The sequence below is a fragment of the Falco biarmicus genome, chromosome 12 (assembly GCF_023638135.1).
Source record: "Falco biarmicus isolate bFalBia1 chromosome 12, bFalBia1.pri, whole genome shotgun sequence".
NCBI classification, from domain to species: domain Eukaryota; kingdom Metazoa; phylum Chordata; class Aves; order Falconiformes; family Falconidae; genus Falco; species Falco biarmicus.
In genome coordinates this window covers 8,888,741-8,910,969 of record NC_079299.1, presented here as the reverse complement: position 1 = coordinate 8,910,969, position 22,229 = coordinate 8,888,741, and the positions used below count along the sequence as shown (strand labels likewise).

At 46.6% G+C, this 22,229-nt stretch overlaps 1 protein-coding gene across 1 annotated transcript in view; it reads left to right on the top strand.

Annotated features, from left to right (window-relative positions):
- The first annotated feature begins 6,415 nt into the window (after positions 1-6,415).
- Positions 6,416-22,229, top strand: part of TGFB2 (transforming growth factor beta 2) — a 65,646-nt gene continuing 49,832 nt past the window's right edge. The window contains exon 1 of the mRNA XM_056357394.1: positions 6,416-7,344. Coding sequence (XP_056213369.1) covers positions 7,002-7,344 — 343 coding nt within the window. The 5' untranslated portion in view covers positions 6,416-7,001. The remainder of the gene's footprint in view (positions 7,345-22,229) is intronic.

Sequence of the window (22,229 nt, the reverse complement as noted above, 5' to 3'; positions counted from 1 at the left end):
TCTTAAAACTTCAGCAGTGCAATCTGGGTGCGTATTCTAACTTAATTTGTTGAATAAACTCCTATAGATGCTCTGTTAGGAATACAATATTTATAGTAGATAATTGTGTATACACACACACACCCCATAATAGATATCATTCGTGCGTTACTTAATGAGGTATAACCCAAATCGTCGCTGAGCAGTTCAGAAATAGAAGGCAACAGCTGTAATACTGAGAAAGAGATGCAGGTCAGGAGTTCAAACATTGAGATTAAAGGGATGACTTTCCCTCTACTGTCTTTACTTTGTCATACTTGCTGTAAGTAGATGTCAAGACCCTCTGATATATAAACCACTGCACTTAGATGTCTCCCTTTCTCATTTTTTTTTAATTATTTTTATTTTATTGTTAGTGAATCTGATCATTTTCCTCTGCAGATTTAACTCACTGACTTCAGTGGAAACAGGATTTCCTGTGGTGATTAAAACCACAGGTGCTAGGATTAAGGAAGTCCTTTTTTTGGTGGTACATAGACTAAAACTGGAATGATACAGAGAAGATTAGTGTGGCATCCCCGGCGCTGACAAGCAGATTTGGAAGAGCACATGAGGGGATCAGACTCTGGGAAGTGTGGCCGTGGGGGAACTTCTCTGGCATTCACAAAATTTTTATCAAGATTTCAGCCTTAACTGATGTAAAGATGGGAATTGGTTGTTGGAGGCAGAAGCCTGTTTGGACGCACCACAGATGTGTGCAGCCTTTATAGAAAACATGTAGATTTTTAGGATGGGTGGTTTAGACCCTTGATTGTGATGTTGCTTCCCTAATGTCCGGCCATGCTCTTGGGGGAGAGAGGGCAAATATACAGGGATGCTATTTTCTGGGTTGTCAAATCCAAGCCGTGGAAAATGTGGGTAATAACCTTAGCACTGAAATACTAACGGTCACCTTCTTTTCTGTTCCCATTTTTCCTCTTACCCGTAAGACTTCTTGGGGGGAGAGTTATTCTAAGGGACTCCTGTAATATCTCAGCACCTCCTGAATGTTCCCCTTCGAATTGTCATTGTGGCTTGAGGTGTCTTGGGATCAGATCTTGTCTAAAGTTGGGGGGTTTTGGTGGTTTTATTGGATTGGGTTTGTTGTGGGGTTTTTTGGTGTTTTTTTTTTTTTTTTTTTTTTTTTTTTGCAAGGTGGGGTGGTGGTTTGTGTGGGTTTTTTGTAATTGCTTTCTAGATGTCCTTTATTAAGGTACAGTTTTAAACACACAGACCATACGCTGCTGTGTGGACGTTACAGCTAGCTGTAATACTGTGTTGGTGGAGGTGGTGCCGTTTTTCTGTAAGATCACAGAGGTGACACCTGAATGGCATTTTGGACCAGATCCTGTTGACTACTCTCTTGTGATTGTGTCCACTGAAGTTATTGAATCTACTTTTAGGAATGAGAACTTTTATTTTTTTTATGTATGTGTATGTATGTGTATAACAATGTATACTTATGAAATACATAAATGTGTGTGTATATCTATGAACATATATAGATACTTATAAAAACAAAAGTTCTCATTCCTACTATATATAATACGTACTTGTTCCCATATATATAAATAAGTTCTCATTCCTACAAATAGGTTCTCAATAGACATATATCAGAAACATACCTTTGCAAGTTGACAAGTAGTTACATATGTATATGTATATACGGATAGCAGTCTTGCGTGTCAAACAGCGTGTTCTGTAGAGCAGCCTTTATCTTCTGGAGCGTGAGCGTTGCAGGAGTGGGCTGAGGTGGTGTGAAATGCAATCTTGGGGCAGCGGGGTTAGTAAGGTCAGCAGGATTTGCTCTCAAATTCATCCAGGCATTACTGCGCACACTAATGAAATGTGCAGCACAGAAGTATGGACTTCTACTTCACTAAGGATAATAAACAGTAAAATCTAAGGTTTTATTATGGTGTATATTACAATTTTCCATTATTTGTCATCTCTTTGCCTCACCTTTATTAGGTGCCACCTTGGCTGTACAAGGTGAACCTTCGTACATGTATTTTTATAAAAAGGAGAATTCAAAAGTTTTTTCCCTAGCACCCTGCATCAGAATAACTGAGATTCTACACAACCACAGTTACGGCTGCAGATTTCTGTGCGTGCCACAAAGAATTAATTGTGCAATCATCCTGCACTCGTCATCAGTGTGAGAGTTTACAGAAGTCACCTCTTAACTTTTAAAAGTTATTCCTCTTCCAACAATGTTCTTTAGTTTATGAAATGTGGCCAGCCACCTTACTTAATGACCTGGTCGTCAGCAGTTTTAGAAAGATTATTGCCTTTGTATTTCGCACAGCACATTTGCGTACAACCAAAACAATCTAAAAAGAAACCACGAATTGTAAAATCCTGACCACGTAATTTTTAAGTTAATAGGAAACACGAAACCTTTGCGTTTAGTGAAGTAACTTTCCAGGTGTCCCTGTTTTTCTAATAAACAGTTACTGTTTATTAAAAAAAAAAATCAATATATAAAAAGACAGTATTGTATTGAATTAAAAGCTCCAAAACAGATAAGTTCTGTTCTTTCCCTGTATGCACGCTAAGGGCCCATTCCTGCTTTTTGACTTACAAAGCTTCCACTGACAGCAGCCCCACAGGGTAAGTCCCTTTCATAAAGGCACAGGGAGCAGATAAGTGTGAGCCGAGTTAAACTTTAGTGTCTGATAATCCCAGCTGCTTTTGAAACTAACAGGTAATCGTTAAATAAGAACGACTTTGGAATGAATAAAAAATAAAAAGCTTTTCAAGCTAACATGCAAAGCCATAACTGGGATGATTTTGACAGAGATGTCAGTCCTGAAAACTGAAGGTAGAATGTGGGAGCTGGATTACCTGTGCGGAAGGGCATGTGGTTTATCGAATTCTGATGATAGTGCTCTTCACCCAGCTTTGCAGAGTGCGCACAGTTTGGCTGTTGTCATTTCTGACTTTTTTTGCTTGCCTCTTCTGCGCGTTGCTCACTTCAGCAAGGTAGAAAGGGCGCCCGTTCAGAGCCTAGTTTGCAGGACATCTATGGCAAAAACACCCTTAAACGTGCAGGGGAGAGATTTTAGACAGAAGATGAGGTGTATCAGGATGTATATAATGGTGCATATGTTCCAGATATTTTCCCTTCACAAAGTGGAAAGTTGGTTTTTAACGAGTGTCGCTGTGTATTTGAATGATTTGGCCAGCAAGACGGTTGTCCCTTCCTGAGGCGAACCGGAGCAGCTCAGGCATGTGTGATGGACCTTCTGCAGCTGCTGGGGATTGAGCTCACGTGGCTGAGGCTTTTGCAAGGGAGAAGCCGAAGCCTGTCTCTGCAGCTGCACCCGGGAAGTTCTGCCTGGCAAAAACATCACCGTGGTGACACCAGAAGGTTTTAGGGAATGGAGCTTTCTTGCAGCGGTGAGGCAGAGACCTGCACCCGGGTAAGCCTGACACCCTGTGCCACACTAAAAGGGTCAGAAGAGAAGCAAATGGGTCCTCTTGAATGAGAGCAGAACTGAGATTTATTTTAGTTCTGTTCTTCTTCTTCGCTGGTCTGAAAGACGCTGAGGAAACATTGCCAAGTCAGAAGGAATCTCAGCAACTTTCAAAATCTAGTCAGACTGGTTTGCTGTCAGCCCAGCTGGATCTCTGGCCGGCATTCCTGGAGGGCTCCTCGGGAGCTTGGACCTCCAGTGCCTTTGGTGGCATGGGCAGCCTGGCCAGCCGGGCACACAGCACGGGGGGGTTTGCTGGCCTCCAGCGGGGCATCTCTAAGGCTCCCGGATTTGTCAAAGACACTGCAAGGTTGGTTACGTGGGGGCTTTTTCTCCAAACTGGAATAAAAATAAACTTGCAAGAATCAAACCACTTTGCCATCTGGCAGGGCTGTGTCTACGGCAGAGGTCTCCTGAGGGATGGTGGGAGGTTTCCTGCAGAAGGAGGGTGTCAGCACTGTCCCCGCGGCTGCTCTGAAGCCCCCGAGGCAAGTGATGGGCAGTGCATTGATGGCAGTAAAGTGTTAGAGGGCCATAGATGCTGCGTAAGGAATTTCTCCATGGTTTCATCTGTAGCTTTTGGAAGAAATACTTCTAAAGAAAAAGGTTATTAAATTATTTGCGGTTGAGGTACCTCATGTAACAGAGCTGATTCCTCAGCTGGGTAGCAGCAGAGCTGTGAGATGTAACAGCTCGAGGAACTGTCCCCTTGGTTTTGCACAGGTGTGTTGCAGAAGTGAAACCAGCTGAGTCTACATGTTGAGCTTGCTTGTTTATTTGAGTCGTTCTGGAAACATTGCCATTCCTGACGCTGCAGCTGTGTTTTTGAGGTCAGCAGGAGCAGGACATCGACATGTACAGCAGTAAAAGCGTGGTGTTGTGGCAGAGATGTTTCATCTGGCCTTGCAGGAATTCATATGTGTAAGTGGAAAGCACCATTAACTCTTACATCAGGAGGGTGCAGTCTCAGTCGTGTCTGCAGTGCTGTGCCTACCCACGTGCTTGTAAAGAATGAAGAGTAAGTTTACTTTCAGAGCCTGTGTGTGTACACATAGCTGTGAAGAATATATGTTCTTAGTTCCTTCATCTCTCAGAGAATCTCATCTTTGCTGGTACCCGCAGCAGCACAGGGTGGGCTGGCCGGGCAGGTGCAAGGTTCCCCTACAGCAGAGACCTGCCAGCACAGCGGCGTGTAGCACCCCAGCACCCAGCCACAGCTGCTCGGGGGGAGCGTCCTTCCTTGCTGACACATTGGGAAAGGAAACCACGCTTTTAATTTTGGGGCTGCCGTTGTCGAGCGTCAGAAAAACATCCAAACGTTTTGCAGAAAGGAGGTGGTTCCTGAGATGCGGTCAGCCAGAGAAAGCCTGTGGTGGTGCTGGGCTGGTTTGTGTCTTACGTGATTCTCGTTGTGCTTCCAGATAGATGCCGGTCATCCTGTCGCACTTCTGTTACGTACCTTTACCTGTAATACCACAGGCACCGGCCCAGCTGTGCTTCTGAATGCCTGTGGCCCTTCGGGGCCCTCTCATATGTGTTTCTTCACCTCTGGAAACTAAGCAGAGGTTTTTCAGGAGCAGCCTTGTCCTACCGGGGGGGAGGGTGTGATTGGGAACTCCCAGCAAGTAAAACCTGTGCCGATTTAATTTAGATGGGAATACAGGGCTAACAGGGGTGAGGGTGAACAAAAAGGCTGCCTTATGAAGCGGGTGTAATGTGCAGGGGTGATAAACGGACCGTGAAAGGAAAGCTTTATGCCAGGAAGGTGAGGGATGCCCAGCAAAGTGATGTCCCCAGGGTGGAGGAGGGTGGCTGTGCCCCCTGCAGCCCCCTGGACTGGGCACGATGGAGCCGGTGCTCGTGGCTGCAGCCAAAGGCGGCAGCGGCGGAACCACGGCCGGGCACAGCCCGAGCGTTTGGGGCTGGAGGGCTCCGTCAGGTGCAGGCGGGGATGTACCTGCTCGCTGCGCCAGGAGGGGCGACCCCGGGGCAGGAGCAGCGCCCCGCATCTCCCCCACCTCCCTGCCGGACAGGCAGCACCGGCGGCCTGGGGGGGGGCAGGGGGGGCCAGGCACCGCTGGCGGGCGGGGGGCACAGCATCGCCCCGGCCCCGCAGCCCCGGCGGCGGCGCGCCGAGAGGCGCCGCTCTCCCGCAGGGCGGGGGTGCTGCTGCCCCGTGGCTTTGGGAATGGGTGCGGGGGGGCGGTGAAGCCTTTCTTCGAAAAACCAGATAATAATGCTCCTGAGGACGCGGCTGGCAGGCGCTGGCTGCTCCGGCGGCCGCCCGCCCGGGGCCCGGCCCGCAGCGCATAGGCGGGCGGCGGGGCGCTCCGCTCCCGCAGCCGCTCCACGTCACTTCGCGGCGAGCCGAGCACGTGGGGCGGGGAGCCCGTATAAATCTCCCTCTCCCTGCGCGGCCGTGATGTTATCTGCTGGCACCCGTCCCCTCCGCGCAGGGAGAGCCGAGGGGCCGGGGGCGGCGGGCGGGGGGCGCCGGGCGGAGCGCTAGAGCGCCGGGAGCTGCGCGCCGGGGCCAGCCCCAGCCCCGCGGGGGAGCCCGGGGGGGGGGGAAGAGCGGCCGCCGCGCCGCGGCCAGCCCCGCTCCGCGCCCGCCATCGGCGGAGGCTCTCGGGGCGGCGGCGCTGCCTCGCCGAGCGCGGCGTGGGGTTGGCGCTCCGGCGGGCGGAGGAAGAGGAGGGAGCTGGAAAGAGCTCTGGGCCCGGGCGGGGGTGGGCCGGTGCATGCGGCGCGGGGCGCTCGCAGCAGCCTGCGGGACGCGGCCGGCCGGAGGATCGGATCGCCGCTCGCCGCCGCCGCGGGGCCGAGGGGCCGCCGCCTGCCGCTCCGCCGGGCCGCGGGGGCCGGGGCTGGGCGCCGCCGGGGCACACGTGCGCGGCTCTGCCGGCGCCGCCGCGGGGGCTGAGCGCCGGGCGCGGGGCGGTGCCGCCGCCGCTGCCGCTGCCCCGGGAGCCGCGGGCGCCGCGGGCGCACGGCGGGGCTGAGCACCGCGCCGGCACCTCTGCCCCGCCGGCTGCGGCAGCGCCCTGCGATACCCGTCGCCGCTCCCCCCTCCTTCTTTCCCCTTTTTCTCTCCCGTTTTTTGTTGTCCAGCCCGCTCCGCCGGCGCGCTGAGAGCAGGCTCGCACCCGTTTACTTGATTCGCAGGTTTGTTTTATCTCTTTGGGGTTGGTGGGGTTTTTTTTCCTCCCCTTTTTTTTCTGCCCGGCTCACTCCACCCCCGAATTTTATCTAGTTGTAGCAACTTGCTGCTTTTTTTTTTTTTTTTTAATTATTATTCGTATTTTTTTCACTGACGCCTCCCGTGCGTTTTTCGATTGCGAGTCGTCCTTGCAGTCCGGTTTTTAACTGCATTTTGTCTGCAGATCTTCCCTTTGTTTGCACACATCCCCTTTTTATTTTTAATTTTTTTTTTCCTTCCTCGTTGTTGTTGTTCGTTGTTAAAGTCACTCTTTTTTTGGGGGGCGCTGTATTTAAACACTTAAAATGCACTGCTATCTCCTGAGCGTGTTGCTCACCGTGGATCTGGCCACCGTGGCTTTCAGCCTGTCTACCTGCAGCACCCTCGACATGGATCAGTTTATGCGCAAGAGGATCGAGGCGATCCGGGGGCAGATCTTGAGCAAGCTGAAGCTCACCAGCCCCCCGGACGAGTACCCCGAGCCCGAGGAGGTGCCTCCGGAGGTCATCTCCATCTACAACAGCACCAGGGACCTGCTGCAAGAGAAAGCCAACCACAGAGCTGCCACTTGTGAAAGGGAGAGGAGCGACGAGGAGTATTATGCCAAAGAAGTTTACAAAATAGACATGCAGCCTTTTTACCCCGAAAGTAAGTTCCCTGTGTGCGTGCATGTGTGCGTAATTTCGCCCCCGAGGCTTGGCAGTGCCCAGCACCTTCAAAAACCAGCCCCGTGCATCATAACCTGCTGCCTTTGCCGGGTTCGCTCCTGTCCTCAGCATCTCCTAGCTGGTGGCTTCCAGGGTTCTGTTTAGGTGGTGGGATAGACATATATAGCCTGGGGGGCTGGGGGGGTTGGGGGGGGTCAGCCGTCTCCCCAGACTCACGAGGCTTCGGATCCCCTTTCCAGTCCCCGAGGAGTCCCCAGAGGTGCCTCTGCTTCGCACCACCGCGTACCTGAGGGAAGCACTCCCACCGCCCAGGGTCCCGCTCCCCCCCCAGCGCTGGGTCGAGTTCCCCCGCAGCACCGTGTGCAGCCTCCAAAAAGAGCCAATATCTTTCCACTGCTGTTGTTTCCCTTGGAGTGTCTGGATCGGGCAGGTTTCCATCTCTCCATAACTGAAAAGAAAAGGAGGTCTTTAAAAAAAAAAAAAAAAAAAAGTTACCGGCTCCTCTTCTGCCTGTGCCCCTCCAGCACACTGTCCCGCAGACCGCTATTCAGGTTGGTGCTGAGAGAGGACAGAGGCGCTGACAGCCTCCCTCCTCTTCCCACTTTAACTAGCCTCCCGCTCCAGTTCATGGGCGCTTTCATTTCAGGTACAGGAAAAGTTTTCCCTTCTGGGTAGCCTCGGTTCTTGGAACCTGTCTCAGCCCGTCTGCCTTTTGCTGTTTTTAACGACCTTCTGGTGATCCGTGCCACGTTTTGTGAGGGGGGGGAAAAAAAAAGGGGGGTGGGTGGGTGTACAAATGCTCTGTGCTGCCCGAATCCACTTAGAATGATTAATAATCATAATGATGTGCCTTTTTTTGTTTTGGTAGTGAAGTTTAAGTGTATAGAAAAAAAAAAAAAAAAAGGAAAGGAAAAGCAGTGCACTCCCTTAAAAGAATCCAGATCATCATCATACTGAGGAAAGTGAAATACCAGAAGCAGAAAATAACTCCAGTGTTTGCATGTCCAAAACCTAGTCCCTACTCTTTTCATTTAGGTCGCTTTTCTCTCTCTTCCCTCCCCCGCCACTTGAGATGCCCTATATACTTGCTGTCTGTTTTTGAAAAGCGCATACCTCTTGCTTAAATAGATAATGCAGCCATCTTGGTAACTTTATCCTAGAGTTTCTAATTGCATTTTCCCCTTATTTATTTTTAGTTTAGCAAGTTGTAGATTTGGGGCTTGCTCCGTCTTGCATGTGATAGTCCTAGGATGCCAGCCAAGGTATCTGAACCCCACGCTGGGTGCAGCTGCCTCCCTTTCTTCCTTTATTCTTAAATGACAGCATCAGGTACAGGACATCCTGGCAGTCAGAGCCATTTTATTATTGTAATTATGGCACCATCCTTAATAGCCATGGTAAATACACTCCGCCCTTGTTAACCTCGGGGAAGAAATACTTTTTGGAAAAAAAAAGAAAAGAAAATTATATTTGGAGCCAAGTGGGTATGAGCAGAGTGGTTCAGTATAACTCATAGCCGTGGTGAGAACACGTAAGTCATGCCTGTTTTCCACGTTGATACAATGTGGTATTTTGCTCGTGGTTTTGGTGGGAGCCGGCACTTTGTTTTGGGACCTGTCAGATCGCGCCCTGAGCAGAGGAATGAACACCTATGGGCAAAGGTTGGGAAGGCTGATAGCAGTGCCTTGGCTTGTGGAGTTGACCCTGTAACGGGGAGTCTCTGAGAATTGTAAAATGCATCCGTCCCGAGCGTATCTGTCCCCTGTTCCACGCATGAGCAAACTACAAAGAACCGATAGTCCGAAAGGCAGCTGCGTACTTTCCAGAAAATTAAAATATCTGTGGTGTGTGACTTGGATGGTGTTGACAAAAGAGGATCTATTTTTAAAATGTTGTTAGAGGCCAGATTTGTGCTAAAGTATCGATAGAAGTTTTGGAAGAGCAAAGGAGATTGCAGGTATCTACCAACAGAGTGCATCAGACGTTTGGGATCGGAGGGCCAGTTAGCAGCAGATCCAGTACTACTACTGTGCAAGGGCTGTCGCTAACATCAGAGTAAGTAGGTTAACTGTTTTTCCACTGCTCTCTAGTTTTACTGGATGGAGCGAACCTTTCCAAAAAAGACAGAAAGGAAGAAATCGCTCCACCATATTTTAAAGGAGGAAATTGAAAGCGCAGCTCTGGCGGCCGCGGGCACTTTCTCCTAGACGTATCGGAGTGAATTTTTTTAACTCTACGGTTTCTGCTGCATTGGAGGGAGGCAGGAGGGAGAAGGGGATCAGTGTGAACACACTGGAGGTCAAAAGCAGCTGGATGGAAGGCATGGGAAAGATCAGTGGTTCAGTTTTTACCGCAAGTTGTTAGCGTTCAGTAACTGACTACAGCCCAAGTATTACAAATATGCTCTAATTATACTCATAGTCAGCAATATATCACTACAGATCGGTGATAGGTCTTCGTGGGGCATTTTGTAAAGTTCAGACTAAATATTTTTAGCAATGAGGAGATTTAAAAGGAAAACTATAAGAGATATTGTATATACCCTAAGGCATATTTTGTCTTAAATATTATCCTTGGCCAACTGTACTGTATAAATACAGTAAATATGAATAGAACTGGCAAGATGCCAATCTCCTGGGATGAATTTTAGTCAAGAAGGTATTTATGGGATATAAATAATACTGTGTCAACATTTAAAGAAGGGATCTGATTAGTTTTGAATTTATTCATATTAATCTTTTCACATGCTGTTAGTTTAAGGCTCAAAGTAAAGTTATGCTAAGGTTTACTGATAGTTTGCGCTGAGGAAGTAAGGGGGCATCTGGCCTCTGGCTTGACAGTCCACTTGAGGTTAAAGACTCATCAAGTCAGAATATATGTGGAAATTGAGTGAGTCAGAGACTGCCGGACTCAAAACCAACAGATGTGAAAAGTAGTGGTGGAAGAAAATACTACAAAGAGGTTTGGAAAAACCAACAAGCTCTTGTCTGTCAAGCATGCCTGCCTGTGTTGTGCTCGTGACAGCATGGATTAGATACTGAAAGTCTGAATCTCTCCTAAGTCCAGTTGGCAGGCAGAAGTGGAGTTGTTTTATGGAGCGCTTTAAAGAGGGGGGTGGGATATGGAAGCTGAGCACAGCATCAGAGAGAGTTCATGCGTGTTCTGTGCCGAGGCAGTTACCTGAGTAGGTGCTTAATACTGATTCCTGTGAAAGCTGGATCATGTTAGAAGTTTATTACTTGTCAGCTCTTCATTGATTATCTAGGGCCTGATACTTCAGTTATTTATTTGAGGCTGGGTGACAGTTGCCTTTACAGTGACAATAAACAAATTTAATGCCAGCACAGTTAAGGATTGTGAATTGTAATACTAGTGCATAAAGGGGATGCTCGAGAAAAACAGGCAACACGTGTATGTGGGGACTGGCACCTAGTTCTTCATTCCTGGCAATTTTTATGTCAGTTAATGAGCTGGTTGGTACTGATGAGTTCATGCTAATACAGGTAAATTTTTACGTTTTCTGCATTCTTGGAGATAAGTCTGCAAGTACTCAGTAGCCTAAGAACTCACAGTTCACCTGGGTTTGAGCCTGGCTTTGCGCGGATTTTAAACTACTTTGGTATGAAGGAGCCCCTTCGCGTTCCAGCCTGAACTGGGTGGTAGGCTTAGTCTTCTCAGGAGCTCTGGACCATGAATATTGCTTTACATAGACTGTAGTTCTGCTGAATATTCGCCTCATGAAAGACAACATTATAAACTGGCTGGGCACAATGACATGCTTCTACTTTAACAAGGACGCGATTTACCAGCAATTATATGTACGTGGACTCCTTGTCTTCAGGGTACCAGAATTACTCATGCAGGAGCAGCCATGCTCCGCATCTGCCAGCATCGTTAGTACAATGTTACCAGCTACTGCGGCACAGCTTGTGTGTGTTTACATTTAGCACAACACAGAACTTAATCTTTTAGGATTTCCTGTGCTGTTAATGATACGGAAACCATCTCGGAAGGAACGCCTTATTTTAAGACCTTCTAGCTATACTGGCCCAATGGTTGTGCTCTGGAGCACCTCTTGTAAGAGGTGTTTGCAGAGAGAACCTGAAGCAATGCAAAGGTTCCCCCGAGGAGAGAGGTGGGAGGAATATTTCCTTACTGCTTGTTCATGAATGGCACATATTGCAGTCGTCCTAGGTGATGGTGAAAAACCCAGGAAACTGTGAATGGCTTTGAAAAAGGGCAGGGTAATTTTTGGGACAGTAGTCCTCCACATGCTATGAGGGATAATAAAATGTCATGCTGTGGTGCACTCACGAAGGGCAGCTAAAGTCAAAGAGAGCTCTCTTCTTCCACTCCCACTCGTACGGAGCAGATGGTGGGGTGCACTACTTGTGTTCCCTGCCTGCCTTCTGAATCACCAGCGACTTGCTGTAAGCAAGGTGACAGGCTCAGAGACGGGGAGGTCTGCAAGCTGGTCTGGCAAGGTACGTGGTCCCCCACTTTCTTCCAGAGGATGAAGCCTACAGGAAAGCAGAACACCCATGGCCCCTCTCTTTAACACTGCAAGGTCGGAAGACCTGCAAGACAGAAATGTCAGTCTGTATTCCTGAATTCTTTGTCTCTGGTGTCTGTTGTAAAGAGGCACTTTTGCTCTAATTTGCTGAGTGAAAGAGTTAGATGTGCATTGCTGCCCCTGCCGCTCCCCACCTCCCAGCCCACTGGCAGTCTTAATTGTTTTATGGTCCCACAGACCTATCTGGAAGTGTGTCTTTGTCTTCTGCTCATGGCTGGAGATACACAGAGAGTACCCAGAGCTCATGGCACTCTTGCTGGCTCCACTTAATTGCAGGACTGGGTATGAGCAGGTGATTTTGTGAAGAAAGTGGAGCATCGCCTTCATTAGCTGCTGGTTTTAGCCTTGCTTATCCTTGGTGCGCTGTGTGAGAACGGTAGCGGTCATCAGGATGGCTGTGTTACTTCAAAGTTACTACTTCCAGTGCTTTGCTGTCAGTTTGAAATTCCTGCCTGCACCAGAGCTGAGCAAAAAGATGAATGAGAACTCCTGGCTGTCGTCCTTGGTGAGCTTCTTCAGCACCATTCTGAAATATGCGGGGAGCTTCACACACATGAATGGACTCATTAACATTAAGGCTCTGTGTATGCCTAATTAGCTTCCTTAATTGGGGCCCGGTTTATGGTGCATTTGCAGGGATGGACAAAGCCAGACAGTTCAAATCCCTCTCGCTGTGTTGAAATCTGTCATTTGGGCATTGGAGCCCAGTGAGAAGGAAATGCTTTACAGGATTTTTGTAGAGAGGCAAGAAGAGGCTCTGCAGTGCTCCCGTGATCCCGAAGAAGGCTGACGCTGCTGGGCAGCTGGCTTCTTTGCGTTTGCAGTGTCTGTGCTAGACTGCTCCTGTATTGCAGATAAAGAGAGGAACCCCAGGGGATGGTGACAAAACGAGTCATGAGCGAACACACACAAATGTTTCCGTTCCTGTTGTGAAACCACATGCTAAATGTTTTCAAGCAGGCAGTTTTTAGCTTGAGGATGATACGCACCCCAGGTGTTATTTAATGTAATACTGTGATGGATGTTTCTGCTGATTTGTTTAGACTAAAAAGTTTGGTTTGGTCATTTGTTTAGGGAAGGTACATCCTGCCTTCAGCCACAGGCTGTTGCATGTATCCTTTCGAATCTGTGATGTGGACAAGTAGGTGCCTAGCTCCAGTATCGCTGTCAGTTGGCTTCCTGCGGTGGTCTTTCAGAAGATCCTTTTCAGAAGCAGCTATGTTTCTTCTTAAAACAGCTCCCCCACACTTGTCCTCACTGTCCTTGCTGCTGATAAGCAACTGCAGCTGGGCACCCAACTCTACAAGACATACGGCTGCATGGTGTAAAGGATAAACTTCAAAGATTTGTCTGAGACAAGAGGATGAGGAGTTGGAAAAAAAACAACTTAGCATAAAGGGTTGTGGTTTATCTCCTTCCAGTGGGGCCATTCATTTTTTAATTTCTGAATGGCTCATGAGCATGTTTAGTACTGCTGTTCTCTTACCTCGAATGGCACAGGGTTGGCCCTGGAGAAATGAAGTGCTAGACCTGGCTTCGTTAGACCTGTCTGGTGAGCAGCTTTTTACAAGTTTCTGGTGCTCTGCAGGTTGGTCCAGAGTAGAGAAATTGCCTCTTTGGGTAGCATAGTGTTCTCTACACCAGCCAGGCTCTCCAAAGGGAGCCACACGGCGGTTCACACATGCGTGCTGCTTGGAAAGCTCCTGGCTCCTTGCAGACGAGGACTGGTGGGATGAGTTTAGGCAGCAGCACAGAGAGACTGCTCGTTCACTGTGGAAAGACAGGCTCTGCTGAAATAGACCTTGTGTTGCTGTTTGGGTTCTCTGGCATCCATGTTCGGTTTCCAGGAGATGCTAGACCTCACAGGCATTCCTGCAGCAGGCTTATGGCTGAGAGTGTGGAGAGGATCTTTAGAACATCTCTCTCTCATTCAGGTTTTAGTTTGGACAGTGAGCGAGGATTCCTTTTCATTTAATCTGTGATGCTTATTGGCGTATTCATGATCTTCAGGACTGTAGAGCTGAGCCTTTTCCTATTGAAAGCCCCTCAGGGCAGGAGCCTCTTTTTTTTTTGTTACATAAGACCTAGCACAGTGTGATGCTGACTTCGGAATATTATCCATAACTGTATAAAGTATAAATAAGTTGTCCTCGTAGCTGAAAATGCTTTGAGCTGGAGGTTGGACTTGATGTCCCTTCCAACGTGAATTAGCCTGCGATCCTTGTAATAATACGTTTTAATACAAGAAAAATAATGCATGGTGTTTCAGCTTCCACAGGGTGGTCTTGATGAAGGTGTTACCAAATTTCTAAAGATGTGGTGTTTTCTGTCAGTCTCGTGTTTGTGCCTCCACTGTACGTTTCTTGCACCAGAACAATGTTCTTCTCTCCTTTTGCACCCATTTTTCTTCCACTTTTCTTGTGTGGCTGTTGCTTTTCAAATAAGCATGGTAGGTTGCATGAAAAGAGACTGCTTTATTACACTTCAGCAAAAGCTGTGGCATTGTTTTAGGCGAACTGAGATGGGGGAAAAGGGAAATGTTGTGACACTGACCTCTCACTTTGCTTGTTTGGCTCCTTCCCACCATATCTAACCCACACTGCACTGACAAATATCACATCTGTCCTGACAAGCAAGTTCACTAATAACCATTCATTCATAACTTGGAGCTGCTGTAAGACTCCTTATGGGTTGCTTAATCTGACAGTTGTGCATTTGAGCAGACTTTGAAGAAAAGACTTTGCAGAATGACCGTAAGTTCAGTCTGACTTTGTGAAAACTAAGAGGGAGGTCTTGCGTGAAAGAGGATACTGTACTTAAGGATGTGTGTGTGTGTGCATGCATGCACACATGCGTGTGCATATATTTAAGAGCATTAAAACATCTGTTGTTGCCAAAGCCCCGATTGGAATGTTCTGGGAAAGATAATTTAATTTTTAGCTTCTGGATTCATTTCAGTGATGGTAATTTCAACACTTCCTGGGGAGAGTCTATCAGTGGTTATGTGCATCAAATGCAGCAGTAAATCTGTCATTCTTTCCATTTCAGTTTTTCAGGCTTACAACTTCGTTATTTTTCCCTGTTTGGCTGGTGTTAGTATCCAATGTTTTCCCTGGCTTCATCTCTTTTAAACCCCTGCCTTGAATTTTGAATTTAAAAAGGCGAGCTAAGCCTGTTGAAGTTCCTTCTCTTGTGTTTGTTTACGTGTAGCATTTGCAATTCAGCAGCTAGCTCAGCTGAAATGGTGATGGTAACTTACCTTTACCATAGTGATGACTGAAAAGATAGGAATCAGAACATGTTGGGTTTCATTCCTTGGGATGGGAAAAAAACAACCAACCCACAAAAAAACCCAGCCCTGTGGGTGGACTTTATACTCAGGAGGCTGAAAAACTAATAGATATTAACAGCACTGACTCTCTTTTTTTGAAGTGGTCAGAGAGTACCTAGCAGTCCCATGTTTCATGAAGGCTTCTGTGCAATAATAATTAGTAATCCTCAGCCCACTGTTGTGTTTCCAGATGATCTCCAATACCCCAAACTGATCAGAGAGTAGTCTTTGCTTACGTGAGTGGGCATTGTCCAATATACATAATATATTCGGGGGGGGGGGGGGGGGGGGGGGCTTTGCACAAACAGTCATAAAGACCTTCTCTAGGACTGCCAAGATGTACACTAGGAAGAAGAACACCCGCAGGTCTTTCCATCTTCCAAGTGACATGTGAAAACAATGCAGCAAATTTACCTTCTTCATACGCAGGAGTGGGTTGAAATGATGGCAGAAGTGGCTGGCAGGCACAGCGTGGTCAGGGTCTGGCACTCAGCGGAGCCTGTGGCAGGTTGCTGCTCCTCTGCTGGGTCCCAGGGGTAGCCCAGGTTAGCAGAGCTGAGAGATGTCACTGCTCCCCGTGAACACAGCAATGGAGGGGCAGCTTGGCCCTTTGTGTCGCAGTTCCTGGTCTTCCTTCAAGGGTTTGATGCAGGAATTGATCCAGTTGACTGGATAATACCAAAGCAGAGCACCTTAGTAAATACCTAGTAAGCAAAATTGATGGATGCCAGGTGTCCGGTCCACCAACACGTGCAGTATCGGCAGCTCATGTCTTTGTCCAAATGCCTACAGGCAGTATAGGGGATGTTTGCCCTCAGGGAAGGGTAAGTGATATATTGTATACTCCAGTATGATAGGATGTTTTAAACTGCCTCGAGATGTGTTGGATCCCTGCAGATCCTTGGTGTTCTCATTCTCACCCAATCTCTGAGATCCAGCCCAGTTTTCTTGGCTGTTGCAGTTGGCTCTGGGCCTCCCTGGCAGAGCAAGGGCTGTATATGTCTTGGGCCAATCACTGCTCTATACTCCAGTTTTTCCTGATGCACACTTTGGAAGTGAAGTAGCCGCATTTCAACATTGAGGTATGCTGAAAGATGTCTGTACATTCCATTTGTTGTGCTTGTTGTGTGTTTATCTAGCGTATAATGGCAGGCTATTGCAGCAAACGTACATACAGCTTCAGGTTTGTGAGTGAGGAACAAGTTCCAGCTTTCTTGAAAATAAATCTGCTGTTCTGATCTGGTGGTGTGATAGGAACTGAGAGGCTGCCTGCCAGGATATACAGTTTGGAAAGCAAGGGAGCTAAGTGAGCAACTTCATCCCAGTTAGGATGGACTCAGAATAGATGGTTGGGGGTCAGGGCTTTCTCTCCCTCTTCCCATCTGGATTCCCCCATCCCAGATTGCATTTCTCCCCAATGCTAGGAGCCATGTATTTGGAAATTTCACATTCCTCTTTCTAATCAGGGAAGAAAAGAGCCCCGAAAGGATCTAGAAAAAGACATCTTTATAAAGGTGGCCAGAGACTGAGTTACAACAATATCATGTGTCTGAAGGAACTTACCTCCTTCCAAGTTGGAATCCTATTATTTACCCACTTTATTGGGAGACTTAATTTTCTCTGGCTGGAAGTGTATTTGTTGAGGTAGAGTCTGGAAAGGAATCTGCCTCATGCACACTTGCTACAAGGCCAGCTATACATGTGATACAGTCAAACCTTTCCATTTTTCTGCCTTTTGAGAGTATGTTCCGCAGATTAAGGGCACTGGTCCAAAGTCTGCTGAAAACACTGGAAGTCTTTCCATTGACTCCAAAAGTCTTTGGATGAGGTATTAAGTGCCATTCCTTTGTTTCAGGGAACAGCCACATCCTCGAGATATGCCGGGACGTATTACTGTAGGTGCTTTCCCTTTTATTGAGTTGCCATTGGAGATATTCTTCTGCATAAGGCCTTGTGAAAAAAAAAGGGGGGGGGGGGAAAGAACCACTTTTAAAAATAAACACCTTAGTAGCTTATTGATAGAAGCACTTGATGTCAGATGTCATCTGGGAAAAGCATATGGCAGCAATATGGCAAGAATTGCAGAATGCAGAGAAGGAGGCATGAGTTCATGTCCTGTACTTTGTAGGTATTCCACATCTCCCCCTGTCTAAAATAAATGACCATCTGACTGCAAAGGTCTTGGCAAATAAACATGCCGTAATATATCTCTATCATCCTCCCTACAGCGAGTTTTTGTCTAGAAGCTCATCACTCCACATCCAGAGACTTTTTATAAACACGTGCCAGATCAGACCTCAGCACCCAGAGCAGGCAAGAATCTGAAGGCTGTGAATAAGAGTGTGGCAAATATCTGTGCGGTAGATGGTAATGATAGGTCAGGGCTAAGCCAACAAGGTGTTTTTGCGTTATCGGTAGAATCTTAAAAGTCAGTTCTGAATAGAGCTGGAGCCAGGAGAACAACTTCTGAAAGTCAATTTGCTGCATGATATATGCTGAATTTACAAGCTGGAAAGCCAAGTAGTTTGGGAACAGGAGCTGTGCTTGCAGCATGAAGGTGCGTGTGGTTTTACATAAAGCCTCTCTGACTTGATACATCTCAAAGTGGCTCACAAAATAATGAGTTAACTTTTGAGGTACGTTTTTTGCATGGATGAAAAGTTGGAGCAATTTAATTTGAGTCAGTAAAGCTACTCCAGATTTTTCCTTGTGGTGTTGAAACTGGAGTCTGTGCAGTGATTGTTTAGGCAAGCAGAACAGTCATTGTGGCCAGGGTTTTAAGCAGCACCTAAAGGAGTGGTTCCTTTGTAGCCTTTGAGAATCCAGCCTTTTATTCAGATGAAGCCTGACTCAGGTAAATCTGCTTTACTGATTAGAAATGCCCTGAATACTGTTTTGTGTTGTGTTTGTACTGCTACTATATACTTTCCAAAGCCTGGGAGGACTCAACATCCACCACAGGTTGCTGGGATTTTGGTTGGTTGGTTGGTTTTAAAAAAACAAAAACAAAAAAAGCTTGGTTCGTATTTTATCTGTGTGGAACTTCCTATGTCCTGTTGGGATGGGATTCGATCCCAAGCCATTTGACGTGGGTTATGAAACCAAAGGGCTTGATTCTTGTTTAATCTAAGGCAATATTACAATGTCAAGGAGTATGAAGTGTTTTAACATAATGACAGCCAGACCTGTAAGCAGGTTCTGATTGAACACAAATGTTGCCTTACAACTGAAGGAGATGCTCATCTCAGCAGGGATGGGATGTTCTTCTCAGGGTATAAGGCCCCAGGTCTGTTCACACTCATGGCTAATGACTAATTTATATGATACCGTACCTCTGAAAGGATGAGACTGACATTGCTCTAGGAGGCTTTGAGTTAAGGTAGAATGGACACTTACAGATTAAAAAAGCTGAAAGCCATCATGGTGGTCTTATGATCTCCCTGCCTGCGTTTTTGAGGCCATTGAATTTTGCTGAATTAATTCCTTTTTGAAGGGGCATTCACACCATGCTTGGTAAATCGTTTCAGTGATTAATTACATGCACTAGAAACAAGCATCTTTGTGTTTTAAGTTGTTCAGCTTCAAGTTCTGGCATTTGGATCTGGTTTAAGCCTTCACTTGCTCTTTTGAAGGCCCATTATCAAATTTGTGGGCATTGTGCAGGCATCTGCAGGAGAAGCAAGTTTCACAGACAGGAACCGATGTGGCTGAGAGCAAGCTCGTGTGGCTGCTGGAAGACCCTGTGGTGAGGCAGCCAGGAGCTCGGCACGGGCTGCTTTACCCGACTTTGAGTGTGTTTCAGATCCATAGGCTGTGATCGAGCCACAGCTCTCTTAAGTTCAGTATGCTGTGCTCCTTGAGGCGCAGCCTAGCTTTTTCAGTTATTCTTACAGTTTCCCTATGAAACTCCTCTACTTTATTCATTTACTGCTGAGATTGTGGACAGCGGTATTGGACATGGTACTTCAGCAGTGGCTGTGCCATTAGCAAGTACATGTGTGTTGCAGACTTTGCTCTAATTCAATATTACACAGTTAATGCAGCTAATTTTGGAAGCGCGTTTGCCAGGAGCTCTACAGGGAGAGGTAAAAATTCATGTTTCGGTGATTATCCACCAGGTTTCCCCCCCTCCCCAAGTTCTTTTCAGAGGTGCTGACCCAGGATGGAGTCCCCTGTTTTGTAAGTATGGTCTAGTTTCTCTGTCCTAGAGTTGTATTTTCATATTGATTCTACTGACATTTACATCTTGATGTAAAAGGCTTCAAGTCACTGTATTCGCAATGCATCTATTTGTCACATCCATATCATTATTTCATCTGCAGTTGGTTAATAATGGTTTAGTTTCCTTCCAGGTGATTAATAAAAATATTAGATAGTAGAGTACAGTAAAATGAGCCTTGTGGGACCTTGTTAGAAGCTTGTCTCTCAGGCTGCATATCATTGTAGTCTCATAAAAAAGCAAAGCTTTGATTCATTTACTGCCAGGCCGTGTTGGTGTCCTGTTGTTCCTGTTTCCTAATGAAATCATTATGTAGCACCAGGTTAAATGTCTTGCAGCTACTCAAGTACATTATGTTAAAACAAGGTTCTTACCAACAGGACTGTCGGTGTTACTCACCAAGATACTGGACCAGTGACATCTGTTTTTCTTGCTGATGTTGGTTATGCTCCCTTAGTTCCTCTGAGCCTGAGCTGATTCTCATTCCTGCACTTTGTCTATTTTTTCTGGGATCAATAGAAGATTGACTGTATATGTGAGATAGCATGGGTTGCTCTGTTTAGGACTGTATATTAGCAAATATGTTCTGCCTCAAATCCTTAAGATATTTTCCAGTGTTTGGGATTTATTGAAAGCCAGTTTTAACAATTTAGATAGTTTCTTGGACAGCTCTTTGAAAAGTCTTCATCCAAGTTATCTGGTCTTGCTGGTTTTACAATGTCTGATTGTAGTAGCTGTTTTAAGACCTTCTGAGTTGCTGCTGGAATAAAAAAAAAATCATCTTTTCATCTTACGATTGCCTGGCTTTTTTATCTGCAGAAGCACATTTCATATTTCTGCATTATTATGTCAACAGTTTTTATCTTGTAATGGATGAATGTCACTGTTAGGCTTCCTTAGTACTTAAGTAAATCTCATCTTTAAGTTTCTTGGCCATGAAGTTGGTACACCCATTTGATTTTTCTCATCTGTTTTCTGCAGTTCTTATTTTCTGATGTGTAGTGGTTCTCAGCAGCTACTTCTACTTTTGTTTGTAGTATATAGTTGCATTTTTAAATTTTATCTTCTTATGGTTGCATTTGTTTTCTGTCACAGTTTTCTGACCAGAGTGGTTTTATTTGTTGATGGTGGAACTGTGTCATTTCTACCTGTCCACCAAACTAAAATAAGGAGTCTGTAGAAACCAGGTGATCAGAGAGTACCGTGTCTGGGCAGGAACCAGATAAAAAGGTGCGGCCTGACAGAGTGGGTTGCCCTTGTGCTGGTGGGAGCAGTGCCACCCACCACTCCTAACGAGAGTGGAGGAAGTAGGTGGTGATGGGTTATCTAGTGCTCATACAGCTGGCAGCTCTTCCCTCAGAGAAGCAAGGAGCCAGACAGTCCGTGTAAGGTTAGTTCTGTTGCCAGAAGCCATAATTTTGGAAAGCAAACAATGTTTTTGGGTTTCTTTTCCACATTCAATAGCACAGGACGTGGGAGACCTCCAAGTCACTGACTCAGTTTGGTGACTCCATGTTGCAGAGTAGTTAGTGGAGGTGTTCTTCCTACCCCACCCAGAGGTCTGAGCCCTTAATCTATAAAGAAATCTCAGTTCTGTTCAAAATAGTGTAGAGGGCACGATGGATCATAAATCATCCTAGTAATAGGGACTTAGTAAAAGTACCTTGGAATTAGGAATATATGTACTTAAATAGTATGAGCAGATGCTCTCATTGAATCCATCCTCTAACACTGAATTGGAGCTAACTCTAGCAAGTATCTTCAGGGAACAGTCTGCTTTGACAAGTTACTGTATAAAAGAGAATGACCAGCTAGTCAACATCAGTCTTCTCTCTGATAGCCCTGATTTATAGCATGATTTGGGGCTCTTTGTACATGCCATTCTGCAGATGAGCTGCTTCAAGCTTTGTTGTATTGTACTGTTTGTTCTTCAACGTGTCATCCTTCCATGTCCATCTCCATAGTAGTCTCTGGGCTCAGTGAGCAGCCACGTTTCTCATGCAGTCCATGAAGCATTTTAGGAGTCTTCAGAAGCCAGCTGCCTGGATGCTTTTGAGGGCAGCTGGGGTGAAAAGTGGAGGAAGGAGTTGAAAGCAGGGCACCTCCACATGGGCAGGCGGGTGTGCAGTTCCTGCATGCAGGCAGCTAGTGCCACTAACTTCTGCTGGCTGGAGAGTTTTGCCTAAGAGGGGTTTAAAGTCTCTGCTTTTCTGTTACAGTGGACCAGTGCGTAAATAATTTTAATTGTAATTACTATTACAAAGCAGGAAAGATTGCACAATTTTAATGTGGTTAAAAACTTTCACTTCCCTCTGTAGCTAACAATCATCTATTACCCACTGTCTTTATCTTAATTGTTTAAAGATGCCTGTGCTTTGAGTCTGTGAATCTTAACTTCTCTGCAATGCAAAAAAATGTGCAGTTTTCTTTCACCTTTCCTTCTCCGTTACACTTTTACTTCTGGTATAATTCCCTTTTCTTCTTTATTTTTTCTCCCCAGAGTGAAAGGGTTGGACAATCCAATCTGCTTTTCTTGAAAATGACTTGCTTTCATTTCTTCCTCCAGCCAGGGAATAGTTTGGAAAGGCTGCTCGCTGGACCCTTGGCCGAGCAGGCGGAGGCAGCCAGCTGCGCCGCTTGCCAGGGGAACAGGAGCGCTTCCTGGCAGAGGTGGGGCGAGAGGAACGGAGCTTGTGCCGCGGGACTTGCTTTTATCTCCTCTGCTCTCTGCAAGGCAGTCCT